Here is a 16,118-nt window from a genome sequence, read left to right as displayed (position 1 = left end):
AGTCACATTCTAATGCATACACTGGGAAGCAGACCATTTGGTCCATCATATCTACGCCAGTCATTTCTGTATTAATTCCATTTTCCAGCACGCAGCCTCTAGCCTTCCATGCCATGGCATTTCAAGCATGTACTGTATCTAAATTATTCTTAAATGTTGGGAGAGTATCAACCTCCACCACTCCCTCAGGAAGTACTTTACACATTTCAATCTCACATCTCCTCTAAATCCCCTACTCCATACATGAAGTAATGACCTCTAGTTATAGACACCCTGGCTAAGGAAATATCCCTTATATGCTCTTACTTTGCCAAAGCGACCAATTTGTTCCGATTGCTCACTTGAAGCAGACTGAAGTATTTATTTCTATAAAAAATAAAAATCCCCCTATGAAAAACAGTTACTTAAAATATTAACAAATATTATTGAAATTCTACTTTTTCTGGTCACTACTGCTGTAAAAAAAAGAATGTCCTTCCAGTCTGAAGAAGGATCTTCACTCAATGCATCATCTGTCCATTTTTTCAACAGATGCTGCCTGACAGGCTGAGTTCCTTCAGTGCTTTGCATTTAGCTTAAGCCACAGTACTATTTTCGTATGCTATGAAATAACCTTTTAGTAATAGAAACATAGAAACATAGAAAATAGGTGCAGGAGTAGGCCATTCAGCCCTTCGAGCCTGCACCGCCATTCGATATGATCATGGGTGATCATCCAACTCAGTATCCCATCCCTTCCTTCTCTCCATATCCCCTGATCGCTTTAGCCACAAGGGCCACATCTAACTCCCTCTTAAATATAACCAATGAACTGGCCTCAACTACCTTCTGTGGCAGCGAATTCCACAGATTCACCACTCTCTGTGTAAAAAATGATTTTCTAATCTCGGTCCTAAAAGACTTCCCTCTTATCCTTAAACTGTGACCCCTAGTTCTGGACTTCCCCAACATCGGGAATAATCTTCCTGCATCTAGCCTGTCCAACCCCTTAAGAATTTTGTAAGTTTCTATATTATCCCCCCTCAATCTCATAAATTCTAGCGTGTACAAGCCGAGTCTATCCAGTCTTTCTTCATATGAAAGTCCTGCCATCCCAGGAATCAGTCTGGTGAACCTTCTCTGTACTCCCTCTATGGCAACAATGTCTTTCCTCAGATTAGGAGACCAAAACTGTACGCAATACTCCAGGTGTGGTCTCACCAAGACCCTGTACAACTGCAGTAGAACCTCCCTGCTCTTATACTCAAATCCTTTTGCTATGAATGCTAACATACCATTTGCTTTCTTCACTGCCAGCTGCACCTGCATTCCTACTTTCAATGACTGGTGTACCATGACACCCAGGTCTCGTTGCATCTCCCCTTTTCCTAATCGGCCACCATTCAGATAATAGTTTACTTTCCTGTTTTTACCACCAAAGTGGATAACCTCACATTTATCCACAATATACTGCATCTGCCATGCATTTGCCCACTCACCAAACCTATCCAAGTCACCTTGCAGCCTCCTAGCATCCTCCTCACAGCTAACACTGCCCCCCAGCTTCGTGTCATCCGCAAACATGGAGATGTTGCATTCAATTCCCTCATCCAGATCATTAATATATATTGTAAATAGCTGGGGTCCCAGCACTGAGCCTTGCGGTACCCCACTAGTCACTGCCTGCCATTCTGAAAAGGACCAGTTTACTCCTACTCTTTGCTTCCTGTCTGCCAGCCAGTTCTCTATCCACATCAATACTGAACCCCCAATACCGTGTGCTTTAAATTTGTATACTAATCTCTTATGTGGGACCTTGTCGAAACCCTTCTGAAAGTGCAGATATAACACATCTACTGGTTCTCCCTTATCCACTCTACTAGTTACATCCTCGAAAAATTCTATAAGATTCGTCAGACATGATTTACCTTTCATAAATCCATGTTGACTTTGTCCAATTAATTCACCACTTACTTTCCAAATGTGCTGCTATCCCATCTTTAATAACTGACTCCAGAATTTTCCCCACTACCGATGTTAGACTAATGGTTTGTAATTCCCCGTTTTCTCTCTCCCTCCCTTTTTAAAAAGTGGAGTTACATTAGCTACCCTCCAGTCCTCAGGAACTACTCCAGAATCTAAAGAGTTTTGAAAAATTATCACTAATGCATCCACTATTTCTGCGGCTACTTCCTTAAATACTCTGGGATGCAACTTATCTGGCCCTGGGGATTTATCGGCCTTTAATCCATTCAATTTACTTAACACCACTTCCCGGCTAACCTGGATTTCACTCAGTTCCTCCATCTCATTTAACCCCCGGTCCCTTGCTATTTCCGGCAGTTTATTTATGTCTTCCTTAGAGAAGACAGAACCAAAGTAGTTATTCAATTGGTCTGCCATGTTCCCCATGATCCATTCACCTGTTTCTGACTGCAAGGGACCTACATTTGTTTTAACTAATCTTTTCCTCTTCACATATCTATAAAAACTTTTGCAGTCAGTTATTATGTGCCCTGCCAGTTTTCTTTCATAATCTATTTTCCCTTTCCTAATTAAGCCTTTTGTCCTCCTCTGCTGGACTCTGAATTTCTCCCAGTCCTCTGGTAGGCTGCTTTTTCTGGCTAATTTGTACGCTTCATCTTTTGTTTTGATACTATCCCTGATTTCCCTTGTTATCCCCGTGGCAGAGCGACTCACCCGTTGCAGCGGCCCCTACAGCCTGTCTGTCTTTTTTATTTATTTTTTGTCTAGTTAAATGTAGTGTTGGTGTTTTTTTAATAGTGTTTTTAAATGTGTATCTGTGGGGGGCGGGGTGAAGGGGGAAACTTTAAAATCTCCTCCCTGTCCGGGAGACCCGACCTTTTCCCTGTCGGGTGTCCGTTGTCGTTGGGGCCTAGCACCATGGAGCGGCCTCCAACCTGAACGACCCGGGGGCTCTGGAGACTGCGGAGCTGCGGACTACTCACCATCGTGGGGCTGGCCGGCCTCGGAGCGTGGGGAGCGGTGGTGACTTGCTGCTGCGACTCGACTCCTGGGGCTCGGAGGCTCCAGCAACGCAGCCGCAGGTCCGGTGGACTGGGACATCGGGAGCTCGCGGGTCCGGGGGGAGAGAGAGACCACTTCCTGGAGCTCCCGCAACGCGACTTCTCCAGCCCGTGTCGCGGGGTTGGAACGACCCGGAGTGGGGCCGTACATCGCCCGGCGCAGCTTCATGGCCGTGGGAGATTCCAGCGCCCGCCGGGGGCTCCAACACTGTGACTTTTAGATCAGGAGCGGGGCCGTAAATCGCCTGGCATGGCCTAAAATGGCCGTGGGACTTATCATCGCCCGCCTGGGGCTTGGACCTCGGGAGAGAAATGGAGAACAGGGGAGAGAAAAGACTTGGCCTTCCATCACAGTAGGTTCACTGTGATGGATGTTTGTGTGAATTAAATTGTGTGTATGTTTGTAGGAAATTGTCTTTGTTTGTATGGCTGTGGAAACGGAATTTCGTTTGAGCCTCACTGAGGCTCAAATGACAATAAATTGTATTGTATTGTATTGTATTGTATTGTATTATCCACGGATGCACTACCTTCCCTGATTTATTCTTTTGCCAAACTGGGATGAACAATTGTTGTAGTTCATCCATGCAGTTTTTAAATGCCTTCCATTGCATATCCACCGTCAACCCTTTAAGAATCATTCTATCTTGGCCAATTCACGTCTCATACCCTCAAAGTCACCTTTCTTTAAGTTCAGGACCCTTGTTTCTGAATTAACAATGTCACTCTCCATCCTAATGAAGAACTCAACCATATTATGGTCACTCTTGCCCAAGGGGCCATGCACAACAAGACTGCTAACTAACCCTTCCTCATTACTCAATACCCAGTCTAGAATAGCCTGCTCTCTCGTTGGTTCCTCTACATGTTGGTTTAGAAAACTATCCCGCATACATTCTAAGAAATCCTCTTCCTCAGCACCCCTGCCAATTTGATTCACCCAATCTATATGTAGATTGAAGTCACCCATTATAATTGTTTTACCTTTGTTGCACGCATTTCTAATTTCCTGTTTGATGCCATCCCCAATTCCACTATTACTGTCAGGTGGCCTGTACACAACTCCCACTAGTGTTTTCTGCCCCTTAGTGTTTCGCAGCTCTACCCATATCGATTCCACATCCTCCAAGCTAATGTCCTTCCTTTCTATTGCGTTAATCTCCTCTCTAACCAGCAACGCTACCCCGCCTCCTTTTCCTTTCTGTCTATCCCTCCTGAATGTTAACCATGAATGATAGGGAGGCATTTCTAGGCCTGTGTATCTAAAGAACTGATATTGTTCTCCTCTAATGATCTTACCTTTATTATCTGTTCAAAGGATAAAGCAGAGTTTAGCATCATGGGTCTCTGGCTCGGAATCATCTGCTGATCAATAGTATTGTAAAAGTGAGCGACCTGAAACGGGAAATTGTAAGATTATTTAACAATGAAGCCTGGATTCTCACTCTAAAGAGCAGTTTAAAAAATATCAATGTAAGAAAAGAAGATACCATGAGGGCAAGTGCAAGAAGGGGAATCAAACAAAGAAATACAGTACTGACTTGTTTGAGAATAACTGCTTGTCTGTAAAACTTCTGAGCTGTATTTGCCGTATGTTGGATTTTTGCAGGAATGGCAAACCCCAAAGCGGAGAGCTGACGCACTTCCCTCAACAAAGACACAAGGCGATCAGAGTAATGTATCTTCAACTTCCCATCGGAGTGATCCAATTCTATAACTCGACCATTGGCCTGTAAACTATCACAAAGTACACGAAAATGTCAACAGTTACATCATTGTACATTTACACAAATTTATATATGGCTTGGCATAGTAATAAAAGTGCACTAATGCAATATCTCACAAGGTATAGATTGCCTACTATTTACTCAAATTACAAGAGATCAAAATTTGTATTTCCAAAGCCATATATGACCAATACAGAAAAGAAACATTGTGCTCTTTATAACTAATCTTTATCCAAATTCCCATTGGAGCCGAGAAGAATGAAGGGATGGGGGGTGGCATGATGGAGGTACAGCAAATTAAGAGCAGCATTGATGGGATGGACAGTGGGAAACTTATCCCCACACCAGAAGTTTCCAAATTAATGGATGTCGGTTTAGAAAAGGGATAAGAGATTTAGATGCAATCTGAGCAAGGATTTTTTTCATTGATGGGTGGTTGGAATCTGGAAAACAAAATGTGTGTTGCAATCATTACTCCGTTCTGATGAAAGGTCCCAGACCTGAAACATTAATTTTTTTTCTTTTCACAGATGCTGCATGAACTACTACAATTTCAGATATTTTGTTCTTATTTCTGTTTCATATGGTGTATGACGCACTATGACATCCTGGCTCTATAAAGTGCTATTGATTAATAGTAGCAAATGTAGAATCTGCAACATTAATCTACTCTTCCCATTGAGAAGTGGAATTCATTTTCATTTTTCTAATGTTTCACTAACTGCTGCCATTACTCTATCAGCAGCTTAAACAGCAGCTATTTAACACCAGCATATTCCATATCCCTTGAAACTGCTAACCTTGCTGAAAATATATATAAATAACTATATGGATGACGACTGCAAAACATCACCTGTCTACATTGGTGTTTATCCTCCATGTCAGCTATTTACAATTTTATCAGAGAAACAAGTTTCTGTCTCTTTTATTTACACAGTTAAAAATGGAATGAATGCAACTTGCAAAAACAATCTTTGAATTTGAAATTAGACAAAAATGCTGGAGAAACTCAGAGGGTGAGGCAGCATCTATGGAGAGAAGGAATAGGCGACGTTTCGGGTCGAGACCCTTCTTCAGACTGATGTCGGGGGGGCGGGAAAAAGAAAGGAAGAAGCGGAGACAGTAGGTTTGTGGGAGAGCTGGGAAGGGGAGGGAGAAAGGACTACCTGAAATTGGAGAAGTCAATGTTCATACCGCTGGGGTGTAAGCTACCTAAGCGAAATATGAGGTGCTGTTCCTCCAATTTGCGCTGGGCCTCACTCTGGCAATGGCGGAGGCACAGGACAGAAAGGTCAGATTCGGAATGGCAGAGGGAGTTGAAGTGCTGAGCCACCGGTAGATCAAGTTGGTTATTGCAAACTGAGCGGAGGTGTTGGGCGAAGCGATCGGCAAGTCTGCACATGGTCTCACCGATGCAGAGAAGTTGACACGTGGAACAGCGGATGCAGTAGATGAGGTTGGAGGAGGTGCAGGTGAACCTCTGCCTTACCTGGAAAGACTGCTTGGGTCCTTGGATGGAGTCGAGGGGGGAGGTAAAGCGACAAGTGTAGCATCTCAAGCGGTTGCAAGGGAAAGTACCAGGGGAGGGGGTTGTTTGGGTGGGAAGGGACGAATTGACCAGGGAACGGTCTCTGCGTAAAGTAGAAAGGGGAGGAGATGGGAAGATGTGGCCAGTGGTGGGATCCCATTGGAGGTGGCAAAAATGTCAGAAGCTTATATGTTGTGTGCGACGGCTGGTAGGGTGGAAGGTTAGGACAAGGGGGACACTGTCCTCGTTACAAGTAGGGGGATGGGGAGTGAGAGCGGAGCTGCTGGATACTGGTGAGAGCCTCATATATAGTAGAAGAGCGGAAACCCCGTTCCCTAATGAATGAGGACATCTTCGATGCCCTGGTATGGAACACCTCATTCTGGGTGCAGATGTGGCGTAGACAGAGGAATTGGGAGTAGGGGATAGAGTCCTTACAGGAAGCAGGGTGGGAAGAAGTGTAGTCCAGATAGCCATGGGAGTCAGTGGGTTTATAGTAGATGTCGGTCACTAGTCTGTTACCTGCGATGTAGATGGTGAGGTCTAGAAACGGTAGGGAGATGTCAGAAATGGTCCCGGTGAATTTGAGTGCCGGATGGAAGTTAGTGGTGAAATGGATGAAGTCAGTGAGTTCTGCATGGGTGCAGGAGGTAGCACCAATGCAGTCGTCAATGTAGTGAAGATAGAGTTCGGGGATAGGGCCAAGGTACGCTTCGAACAAGGATTGTTCGACATACCCTACAAAGACGCAGGCATAGAGTCTTCTACTCAGCGGCTGTGGAAAGCATCTTGTCCGGAAATATTACCATCTGGTTTGGGAATTGCTCTGCCCAGGACAAGAAGGCTCTGCAGAGAGTAGTGCTTTCGGCCGAACGCACTATGGGAATTTCACTCGCCCCACTGCAGGAACTATACAACAGGAGGTGCAACTCCAGAGCAAATAAAATCATGGGAGACCCCTTCCACCCATGCAACGAACTGTTCCAGCTGCTACGGTCAGGCAAACGCCTCCGTTGCCATGCAGTGAGAACGGAGAGGTTGAGAAGGAGTTTCTTCCCAGAGGCCATTCGGACTGTAAATTCCCATCTCACCAGGGGCTAACTTTACTATGTTTTTCCTTCCAATTTTTAATATGTAAAAGAATATGTGTGTGTTTATGATTGTGTTTATAGTTTGTTTGGTTGTTTGTTTGTTTGTCTTTTTGCACAAAGTCCGCGAGCATTGCCACTTTCATTTCACTGCACATCTCGTATGTGTATGTGACGAATAAACTTGACTTGACTTGACTTGATAGCTGGGGCCCACGTGTGTGCCCATAGCTACGCCTTGGAATTGGAGGAAATGGGAGGAGTCAAAGGAAAAGTTGTTGAGGGCAAGAACCAGCTTCGCCCAGGCGGAGAGTATTAGTAGACGGGGATTGGTTGGTTCTGCGGTCGAGTAAGAAACGGAGGGCTTTAAGACCCTCCTGGTGGAGGATGGAGGTGTAGTGTGACTGGACATCCATAGTGAAGATGAGGGAGTGGGGGCCTGGAAAACGGAAGTCACGAAGGTGATGAAGAGCATGTGAGGTGTCTTGGACATAGGTGGGGGGAGATTTGAAATGGTTTGTTTCGCTTTTAGTTTAGTTTAGAGTTTCAAGGCGGACATAGGCCTTTTGGCCCACCAAGTCCGCGCCAATCATCGATCCCCGTACACAAGCACTATCCTACACGCTAGGGACAATTTACAACCAAAGCCAATTAACATACAAACCTATATGTCTTTCGAATGCTGGAGGAAACCGGAGCACCCGGGGAAAACCCACATGGGCACAGGGAGAACGTACAAACAATACAATACAATACAATATTTATTGTCATTTGAGCCTCAGTGAGGCTCAAACGAAATTCCGTTTCCACAGCCATACAAACAAAGACAATTTCCTACAGACATACACACAATTGAATTCACACAAACATCCATCACAGTGAGACTTCTGTGATGGAAGGCAAAGTCTTTTCTCTCCCCTGTTCTCCATGTCTCTCCCGATGAACAGGTCAGGATTGAACCTGGGTATCTAGCGCTGTAAGGCAGCAAATCTACTGCTGTAAGGCAGCAATTCTACCACTGTGCCACCGTACAATTTGTCTTTGCCAGCAAGGGAAAAAAATGCATTAAAAAAAAAATAGTCTGTTGTTCCTAATTGTCTTTATGCATAACACATAACACATTTAGATACCTGATACCAGCTTTGGGATCTGATACAGATGACTGGATTTCCCTTGACCAGTCATCAAACTGTTCTTGCTCATAGGTCCTCAACTGATCCAGAAGTTCATTACAATTTCGCCAAAATGATTGAAATCCTGACAAGTCATGCAGCAAAGTCTCAGCAACCTTCATGGTATCTGCAGCCTGAAAGAAGGGCATACCATTAATGTTGGTAATGTAACTTGCCTACTTATTCCCAGTTTAAATTTTATCATCTTCCCTGTACAACTCTTCCACCAGCCGCCACTCCAATGTGGAAGAATAAACAGAAGTTGTTGCCTGCTGCTTGTTGAAAATTCATAATAAAGAAGATATCACCAGCTATGTAAAAGCAATTTTCAGGAAATCTATTACAACTGGATCGCATATCTGAATCAAATACTGGTTCTGTGTTCTTGCACCAATACTTGTATAAACTGGTTCCCTCTCATTGTTTGAAGATAGTGATACATGGCGAAATAAAATCCCACCAAACAAAGTGCACAAAATTGCTTAAACTAAAGTTTGCATTGGTAGCATTTTGCAATGATTACACTTGGTCGATAAATTCCCCATTTAATTCTAATGTAAGGAACCATTATTTAGCCTCTATTTTTCATTAAACAAACAAGAAATAAGTGAATTAGTTTACAGTTTAGATCAATTGAAACTTGGTACTTTTATTCCATCACAGTAAAATCCAAAATCATCTTCAAAAATGTTTCCATTTGACAATGAGAGCAAATAAAAAACAAAGCAACAAAAACATTGACTGAAGATTGAAAGATAGACTTGCTTTTAATATTGTGTTCTTCACATCTTTCAGAACATTACAAAGTGTTCTCATGAAATATTTTTGGCGTTCTGGTTGACAATTTGCACAAGAACTGTTTCCATACAGAGCATTGTAATAATGATCAAATAATCAATTAAAAAATGTTAGACCCAAAGTACTGGGGTAACTCAGCAGGTCAGGCACCATCTCTGGAGAAAAAGGATGGATGACATTTCAGGTCGGGATCCTTCTTCAGAAGGTCTGAAGATGGGTCCTGACCTGAAACATCATCCATCCTTTCATATCCAGAGATGCTGCCTGACCCGCTGAGTTACTCCAACACATTGAGTCTATCTTTGGTTTAAACTAGCATCTGCAGTTCTTTGTTTCTACATTTAAAAATGTCGATTGAGGGAAGAAGAATGGCCAGGATAGTAGAGATAATATTCCTGTTGTTTTATTTTGTAACAGTGCAATTGGAGTTATATTGCCAAGGTTGCATGACTCCAAATACCAAAAGTAAATAGCTATTCCTTTCCTCTTTCTTATTTCACAATTTCAAACACAAAATTTGGGGGGGAAAAAGAAGACATTTACTAAATAAATAATTACCTTTAATTCCAGTTGTCTAACCCAAACAATATTATTGACAACCTCAGGGAGATTCTTGCCTGAGAGGGGCCCGGAAGGTTCTCCAGGAATGCCACATCGCCGATTCTCAAAATCAGTGTGGATGCCTAATTCAAACAGTATCATCAATGAAGGCAACAATAATCTGTTTATTAATTGATGTAAATTATTGTATTTTCAGAAATGCTTGTGCTTCCCTTACCTTTGATGTATTCTGCAAGTTTTGCCACCAACATTTCACGCTCTGAAAGTAGTTCCTTGCTGATACTTGGCCTTTTGACGAGTTCTTGGTATTTTTGAAATGCCTGCAGGAGCTTGAAGAAAAAAATACAAGTTCTAAAACGATACATGATAGGTTTTGCAGTTAGCTAGGTGTGTGTATACGTGTGTGTGAGTCAGTCTGTCAGTCTGTCAGTGAATCAGTTAGTGAGAGAGAGAAAGAGAGAAATTAGGAAAGAAGGAGGAAAGGCAAGTTTGTTGAAGACTCATGCTTAAGAGTTTGATATTGACAAGAAAAGTGCTGAGAGTCCAAAATATTTTTTTTAGAAAGTTTCTTGCTTTATATGGTATCTTACAAAGCTCCAAACGGTAGGGAAAAAATGAGCCTGAAAGATGAGCATGAAATCAATAATTCCATGCCAACAATTCCACATCACAGCAATATTTGCCCAAAATAGTCTCACCAAGTTTCAGATTTCTCTGCATAAGTGGATGAGTTAGTCCCAGACGTGCCAACAATTTCCCAACTGTTGTGGCAATTTCTCACCCTTTACAGTGAGGAATCCCATTGAAGAATAACATCGAATAGTCAGACTTGGTGAGTAATTATAAAACCATGTTTAATATCCAACTAGATAGGGGATTAAATAGGTTAGATACTAACTGGAATGGACGAAAATAGTTGATTACAAAATAGCTAAATAAAAATGAATAAAAATTAATTTGAAAGGGAAATAAAAGAAGAAAACAAATTAACAACTGAGTTGAAAAAATCTAAGAGATTGAGGAAATCATTATTTTACTGCTCAATATTTCAGAATCTACAGTTTCCTATGTCTCCAGAGAGAAAACAAGTCGGCTTTCAATAGCAGGCAAGCTGAGGGAGGGATGGATCTTTGATTGGGTGAGGCCAAATGGATTAACATGGTAATTAAATGACAGATTGTGCTTCCTTGCCTGCGTAATGTATTGCTAATTGGACACGGGACAATGGGACAGGGCAAGCAGGCCAGACTTTACAAACAAAGAAGAGAAAAATTGGCAGAAATTAACCGTTCTAATACAGACAGAAATAATTATCTACAGTTGTTGGCTGTAAGATTGAGTCCTGAAAATTCTGTTATGCCCAGATGGAAGAGGAGATGATATTCTTCAAACACGCACAGGGGTCTCATAGCAACAGTGCAGGAGACTAAAAAGTAAGTAAAGTAAAATATCCTTTATTGTCATTCAGACCTTCCGGTCTGAATGAAATTTCATGCCTTGCAGTCATACATATAATGAAATAACAAAAACACACAATAAACACAAATTTAACATCCACCACTGTGAGTTCGCCAGGCACCTCCTCCCTGTGATGGAAGGCAAAAGTCTTAAAGTCTTTATCTCTTCCCTCCTTGTTCTCCCTCTGCGCTGAGGCGATCCAGGCTTCCGATATTGTGATGCCGGGTGATAGTAAGTAAGTCAGTTCCGCGGCTGAATCCGAGCTCCGCGAACGGGTCGGTTGAAACTCCGCGGCCAGGGGTGGTCGAAGCTGCAGAAGCTGCCGCCCTCCAGTCCAGCGGACAAACCGGTTGTTGCGGGAGCTCCGGAAAACAGGTCACCAACCTGTGATCTGCGAGCTCCCGATGATGTCGTCCACTGGCCCGCGGCCGAGCGTCCGAGGCTCCGAAGTCGGGTCGCTGCCGCCGGAACGCCGCCACAGCCCCGAAGTCAGGCCGCCGGGACGCCGCCACAGCCCCGAAGTCGGGCCTCTGGAACGCCGCCATAGCCCCGGTCGTGCCGCCAGAACGCCGCCCCAGCCCCAAAATCGGGCCGCTGCCGGAACGCCGCCACAGCCCCGAAGTCGGCCAGCCCCACACTGGTAAGTCCTGGCTGGCTCTGCCTCCAGAGCCTCAAGGTCGGTCCCAGTTGGAGGCCGCCAGCTCCGCCATTAGGCCTTAGCGCAGACGTAGACGGAGATGGGGGATACGACAAGAAAAGGTCGCATTCCCCCGAAGGAAGAGACTAAAACAAGTCTTCCTCCCCCCCCCCCCCCCCCCCACACACATACACAACCTAATAACTAAAATTAACCAACTAAAACAGGACAAGAAAACAACAAAAAAAAGAAAAAACAGACGGACTGCAGGCGAGCCGCAGCTGCTAAGGCAGCGCCGCCACTACAGACGGAAAGGTCAGATAGTGCAAAACTTCTTAACATGCACAATTATGAAAATTAAGGTAAGATTTCAGACTTTCGTGTGAACAATAAATTGGATAGGTAAAGAAACGTAAAAGATTGAAGTGATGGTCACCCTGTTATAGGAACAATGGTGTTAAACTGGAAAGGGTGCACTCGGGGGCTTTGGCTATAGGAAGAGAGTGAGCAGGCTAGTATAGTATTCCTTGCAGCGCGGGAGGATGAGGAGTGATCTTATTGAGGTGTAGAAGATCATGAGAGGAATAGATAGAGCAAATGCACAGTCTTTTACCCAGGGTAGGAGAATCAAGAACCTGAGGACTTAGGTTTAAGGCAAAGGGGGAAAGATTTAATTGGAATGTGAGGGACAATTTTTTTACACAAAGGGCGGTAGGTATTTGGAGTGAGCTGCCGGAGGAAGTAGGTGAGCAGATACTATCACAATGTTTAAAAAACTTTGGGCAGGTACATGGATAGGACAGGTTTAGAGGGTTATGGGCCAAATGCAGGTAGGTGGGACTAGTGTAGATTGGGCATGTTGGTCGGTGTGGGCAAGTTGGGCCAGAGGACCTGTTTCGACACTGTATGACCATGACTCTAGATACAATTAGGACCACGCATTACTATTTTACCTGTTGGGGATTATCTTGAACTTCCACAATGGAAACTTTCAGTTTACTTGCAACCTTCTGTTCCGAAGGAGATATTAAGCGTTCAAACTGGGCTACGGCAGCTCTCCAGAGTGGCTGGAAAATTGAGAAATTCATATTTATTCGGGTAATTATTAAGTATCGAGCTTACACAAATCAAAAGGTAAAGTACAACAAACCTCAGTGTAAGGATTATATTGAACGGGATTCAGTCCAGCAAAGGGCTCAAAAACATGGGCGTTGTGAAGCAATTGCTGTTCTCCAGCAGGCAACAGCCGCATAAGCTTCTCGTGAACTGTTCTACTATTTTGTATCTGCAAAACAATTGAAGTAAATAGTTTACAGGGAAGTAAATTTTCTTTTGATTCAGCAATTTACTTTTTTATAAGGTTTTTATAAGTCAGGCAGAGAATTAGTTTGCATCCAACCCAGAATACATAGAACTACAAGTTTTAATCAGCAACCAAACTCAATTACATGTATCCTCTATGTAGCAAAACTATTAGAGGTATTTTTCCACCCCAGACTTTGAAGCTTTCCATTCATTCATTCTAACACTGAATGGACAAATAGTATTTTGCTTCAACTACAGTCAGTTAAAGTGTGAAAATCTTAGCAACTAAATATAAAAATAAGAACTATATTATAATGTTGAACAATAAGGGTTTGACCAAGATAGGATAGTTGATGAAGGAAAAGTGGATAAAGGGATCTTCGAACAATGCAAGTAAATTTAGGTCCATTTGCTTATATGGCGTATTAACTTTTACACTGACTGGGTTAAGTAGCCAGTAACAAAACAATCAAATTCTGTGTATTTTATTGATTGATGGAACATTTAGGATAAATCCACATAAAAATATTACAATAAACAGCCTTCTATATTGAAAGGTTTAATTAATATACACTGTTATTACACAAACTTTAATACATCTACGATGCTAAAGGCAATCCCAACGTGCTAAATTTGTTTGTTATTAATTTTTCCTTTGGCTAGCAGATCCAACAGGTGGATTTTACAACAATGCAACCAATATTCCATTTTCCAAACAAGTTTACTCCTTTTTGTAGTAATCCCCAACGATGAATCTCAAGAAATTCTGCACTGAAATCCCTTCTAGGTAACAAAGCGTTCAGCTTCTCTTCCAGCAAAGTATATTGGCTTAGAAGCTGGGAACGTCCATTGGAACAATAGAACACACTATGGTGAAAGTGCACAATGTTACACAGTTATCTATTGTAAAGCAATTTCTAGGCTTACATTTGCAGTATCACATTGCTATTGCTAATTTAAATATTATGTATAGTGGTTTCCTCCAATAGCAATACACAAGATTAATAGCAAAATTATACAATTTTCATAAGCAATGAAGAAAACTAAAAAAAATTATGACAGTACCTCCTCAAGTCGTTTGGCAAGTTTACCCAACAATTCCGGATAATATTTCTCACTTTTCCATTGATGAGGAGTATATCTTCGCCAGAGCTGTGCAGTCAGGTGATCACACGCTGACACCCATTGTTCACAAATGGTTATGCCAGACCTGAGGCTTTCCTTCACAATGTGGAACGGATCTCCCCACAAGTTTAACTGCATTAGAGTTTTCTGCACAAATCTACCCAAGGCATTTCCTGGAGAAAAGAAAACATGGAATATTTATATTATCCCAAACCCACGACCACTGTCAGCAAGTGCATGGAAACCTCACCGCTTACATGTTTCCTGCCGATCCAAATGCCATCGCAACTTGGACATATAATAACGGTCCTTCATGATCACCGAGTATAAATCCTGGAGCTCCCTAACTAACAAAGGTTCAATAAGATGGCTCACCACTATCTCCACAAGGGCAATGTAAGTAATGCTGGCTTTGCCAAAGATGTCAACATTCTAATAAATAAATAAATAGAACGGATATTTCGTAGTTTTGTTATTTTTAAATGGTGAAAAAATGTTACATTCCCCAGAAACATCCAAGTGTTGAAGTATGGGCAACACCCACGTTACAGAAAGTGGGGGGGGTTGTGTCCCATAACCATAATCTGCATTGTGATTTTCCGTAATGCCAATCTGCATCATCAGCTCATGCATTAAGAAAAGCCAGTTGAGAAATAAATTAATTGTGTGCTTATTTATTCACTTATGGTAGTGATTTGTGAATTTAGCAAAGGCGAAATACCATTATTTGATTGACCATAACACAATGTTGCCAATATTTAGCATATTTCAACATGAACTAGTAAGTTGTTTGTTTACAGGATATGCACAGCACTAGACTGAAGAATATATCATAATTGAATCGTACGAGCCCTTTCAGCAAAGCTCGTCCATGTCGACCATGCTGCCTATCTACACTAACCCCATTTGCTTGCTTTAGGTATGCTTTGCTTTCCTATCTAAGTATCTGCCCAAATACTGATTAAGATATTGTAACTGTGTCTGTGTCTATCACGTCCTCTGTCTGTTCCTTCCACTACCCGCTGTGTGGAATAAACGTACCCCTCAGAATTCTTTTAAATTTCTCTCCTCTGACCTAAAACTCATGCCCTTTGGGTCTGACTCCCCTGCCCTGGGAAAAGTACTCTTACTCTCTATCCGATCAATGACCATCATAATTTTATAAACCTCTATTAGATCATCTCTCAGCATCATATGTTTCAGTGAGGATACAGCTATCCGTTAGAATTATAGTCCTCCATTCCTAACAAGAACCTAGTGAATCTCTTCTGCACTTTCTATATTGCTACCACATCCTTCCTATAGTGTGATGACCAAAACTGTACACAACCCTCCTAATGTGATCTAAGCAATACAGCTAAAACATGGAAGTCCTGGTGCTTATACTCTATGTCTCAGCCTATGAAGGCAAGCATTCTACACAACACAATCCATCCATGTCTCCACTCTAAGCAAAATACAGACTTGCACCATTTGGAGTAATGGCAAAATTGACAGTGATGCAAGCTATAAGAGGATGGTAAAGCCTCATGAATAACAAAAGACATGCTTGGGTGGCGTAAACAGGAACAGACAAGTGAACTGGTAAACAAAGGAATTTTCCAAGCTACTCTTAAGCAAGTATTACATCCTTTACAGTTTTTAACCTGATTAAGCATCAGATGTTAGATAATGTGATTGCTGTTGGAACTGG

At 42.5% G+C, this 16,118-nt stretch overlaps 1 protein-coding gene across 2 annotated transcripts in view; it reads right to left on the bottom strand.

Annotated features, from left to right (window-relative positions):
- The window catches only part of dync2h1 (dynein cytoplasmic 2 heavy chain 1), a 413,286-nt gene that overhangs the window by 358,476 nt on the left and 38,692 nt on the right, over positions 1 to 16,118 (bottom strand). For both annotated transcript variants that reach the window (XM_033022666.1, XM_033022665.1), the window contains exons 7-14: positions 14,366 to 14,598; positions 13,146 to 13,280; positions 12,949 to 13,062; positions 10,118 to 10,229; positions 9,898 to 10,022; positions 8,500 to 8,675; positions 4,568 to 4,763; positions 4,326 to 4,421 (exon numbers count right to left, since the gene is read on the bottom strand). In XM_033022666.1, the coding sequence (XP_032878557.1) occupies positions 4,326 to 4,421; positions 4,568 to 4,763; positions 8,500 to 8,675; positions 9,898 to 10,022; positions 10,118 to 10,229; positions 12,949 to 13,062; positions 13,146 to 13,280; positions 14,366 to 14,598 (1,187 nt within the window). The remainder of the gene's footprint in view (positions 1 to 4,325; positions 4,422 to 4,567; positions 4,764 to 8,499; positions 8,676 to 9,897; positions 10,023 to 10,117; positions 10,230 to 12,948; positions 13,063 to 13,145; positions 13,281 to 14,365; positions 14,599 to 16,118) is intronic.

This window comes from Amblyraja radiata, chromosome 6, assembly GCF_010909765.2.
Source record: "Amblyraja radiata isolate CabotCenter1 chromosome 6, sAmbRad1.1.pri, whole genome shotgun sequence".
Taxonomy (NCBI): domain Eukaryota; kingdom Metazoa; phylum Chordata; class Chondrichthyes; order Rajiformes; family Rajidae; genus Amblyraja; species Amblyraja radiata.
The sequence above is the reverse complement of the archived record's forward strand: the minus strand, read 5'-3'. Positions and strand labels throughout refer to the sequence as shown.